Source organism: Amphimedon queenslandica, unplaced genomic scaffold, assembly GCF_000090795.2.
Source record: "Amphimedon queenslandica unplaced genomic scaffold, v1.1 AMPQUscaffold_10650, whole genome shotgun sequence".
NCBI lineage: Eukaryota > Metazoa > Porifera > Demospongiae > Haplosclerida > Niphatidae > Amphimedon > Amphimedon queenslandica.
In genome coordinates this window covers 6,038-7,397 of record NW_003549095.1, presented here as the reverse complement: position 1 = coordinate 7,397, position 1,360 = coordinate 6,038, and the positions used below count along the sequence as shown (strand labels likewise).

The 1,360-nt window shown below is 37.9% G+C and overlaps 1 protein-coding gene across 1 annotated transcript in view; it reads left to right on the top strand.

The window, feature by feature from the left end:
- The first annotated feature begins 6 nt into the window (after nt 1-6).
- Nucleotides 7-1,360, top strand: part of LOC109589984 (lipoprotein NlpI-like) — a 3,326-nt gene continuing 1,972 nt past the window's right edge. Inside the window, exons 1-7 of the mRNA XM_020005950.1 lie at nt 7-309; nt 378-488; nt 535-651; nt 697-764; nt 811-868; nt 909-971; nt 1,043-1,149. Coding sequence (XP_019861509.1) covers nt 91-309; nt 378-488; nt 535-651; nt 697-764; nt 811-868; nt 909-971; nt 1,043-1,149 — 743 coding nt within the window. The 5' untranslated portion in view covers nt 7-90. The remainder of the gene's footprint in view (nt 310-377; nt 489-534; nt 652-696; nt 765-810; nt 869-908; nt 972-1,042; nt 1,150-1,360) is intronic.

The following is a 1,360-nucleotide window of genomic DNA, read 5'->3' as shown; positions in this document are numbered from 1 at the left end:
TGGTTTTATGAAGTACTGGTGGAGGTACGTGCCGCAATAGCAGAATATGACAAGGGACGAGTTCCTGTACCATGGTGGCTACCGGATCCAATGAAAACCAACAAGAGAGACACTGGGAAGAGAGACATGGACACTGGGAAGACTATGGATCCCATTAGACCCCTCACTGGTGTGGGGCCTAGTAATATTATAGGGTCCGTTCTAGGGGGTAATAGTGTGGGACCCAGTAGCATCGGAACCAGTGCCAATAATTCAATTATTAATCTTGATCTATCATCAATTCCTTCACTACCATCTGTAATGAACGAGGTATACACATAGTATAAATTAATATGTAATATACACTGTATGTCTGTGTAATAATACATACTTTATAGAATACATCTGAGATTGATAATCTGACCAATCAGATTGCAGCGAGCAGGTCACGTGACAGTAAGCGAGACACAGCCGAGTATCTTGTTGAGCGTGGTATCCTCTATCGTAAGGTAATTATATATTCATTGATTTATATTAATTATTAGTTTTAATTAGCTTGGGTTTCTTGAAGAGGCAATGAAGGATTTCACCGAAGCTCTGGAGGTGTGTTCTTTCTTATCCACGCCCCACTGGGAAAGACACCTACTCTTTCTTGTACTTGGAAAAGAAAAAGTAAAAAAATTTAATTAAAATTAACCATCTCTCCTCCTCCTTTAGTCTGCAGTTGATGAATTGACTCAACTTTTGAAGAAAGATGCCAATCACGGGCTTGGGTTTTTATCAAAGTAAGTGGGTGGGGCAGTGGGTGGAGCTTATAGCTGCTGTGTATAGAGGTATACTGCTTGCTAAAAGAGGTGACTTAAGCAGTGCTATTGACAATATAACCAGAGTTAGTGAACTATTATTAATGTTCATATTCTCTCTCTTAGGCAATATGGAAAGATGATAAGAATCCAAAATTAATATTCCTGAGAGCAGAACTGAGAGAAAAGGTATGGAGAGGTTCAATATCATTATTTATTTATTTATTTATTTATTTATATATTTTTATTTATATTTTTAGCGAGGTGAGACAGAAGCGGCCATGAGTGACTATGCTACTGTTGTTAAGCTACAGCCAAACAATGAAGAAGCATTGATCAGACAAGCAAAGCACAGATTCAATAAACGGTAATTAATTAATTAATTAATTAACAATAACCACACCCGCCAATTAGTTAATGGGGTACTAGTCTATGGGGTCTATGGGATCAATGCTTGCCTGGTTGATCTTTCTCTTTTCTTCAAATTCTCTTTCCCGACATTCGTTATATTTATCTATCCATTTTGTACTACTAAACCATCCACTTTCGCCAGATACACGTTTACCACAGTGCTTGCA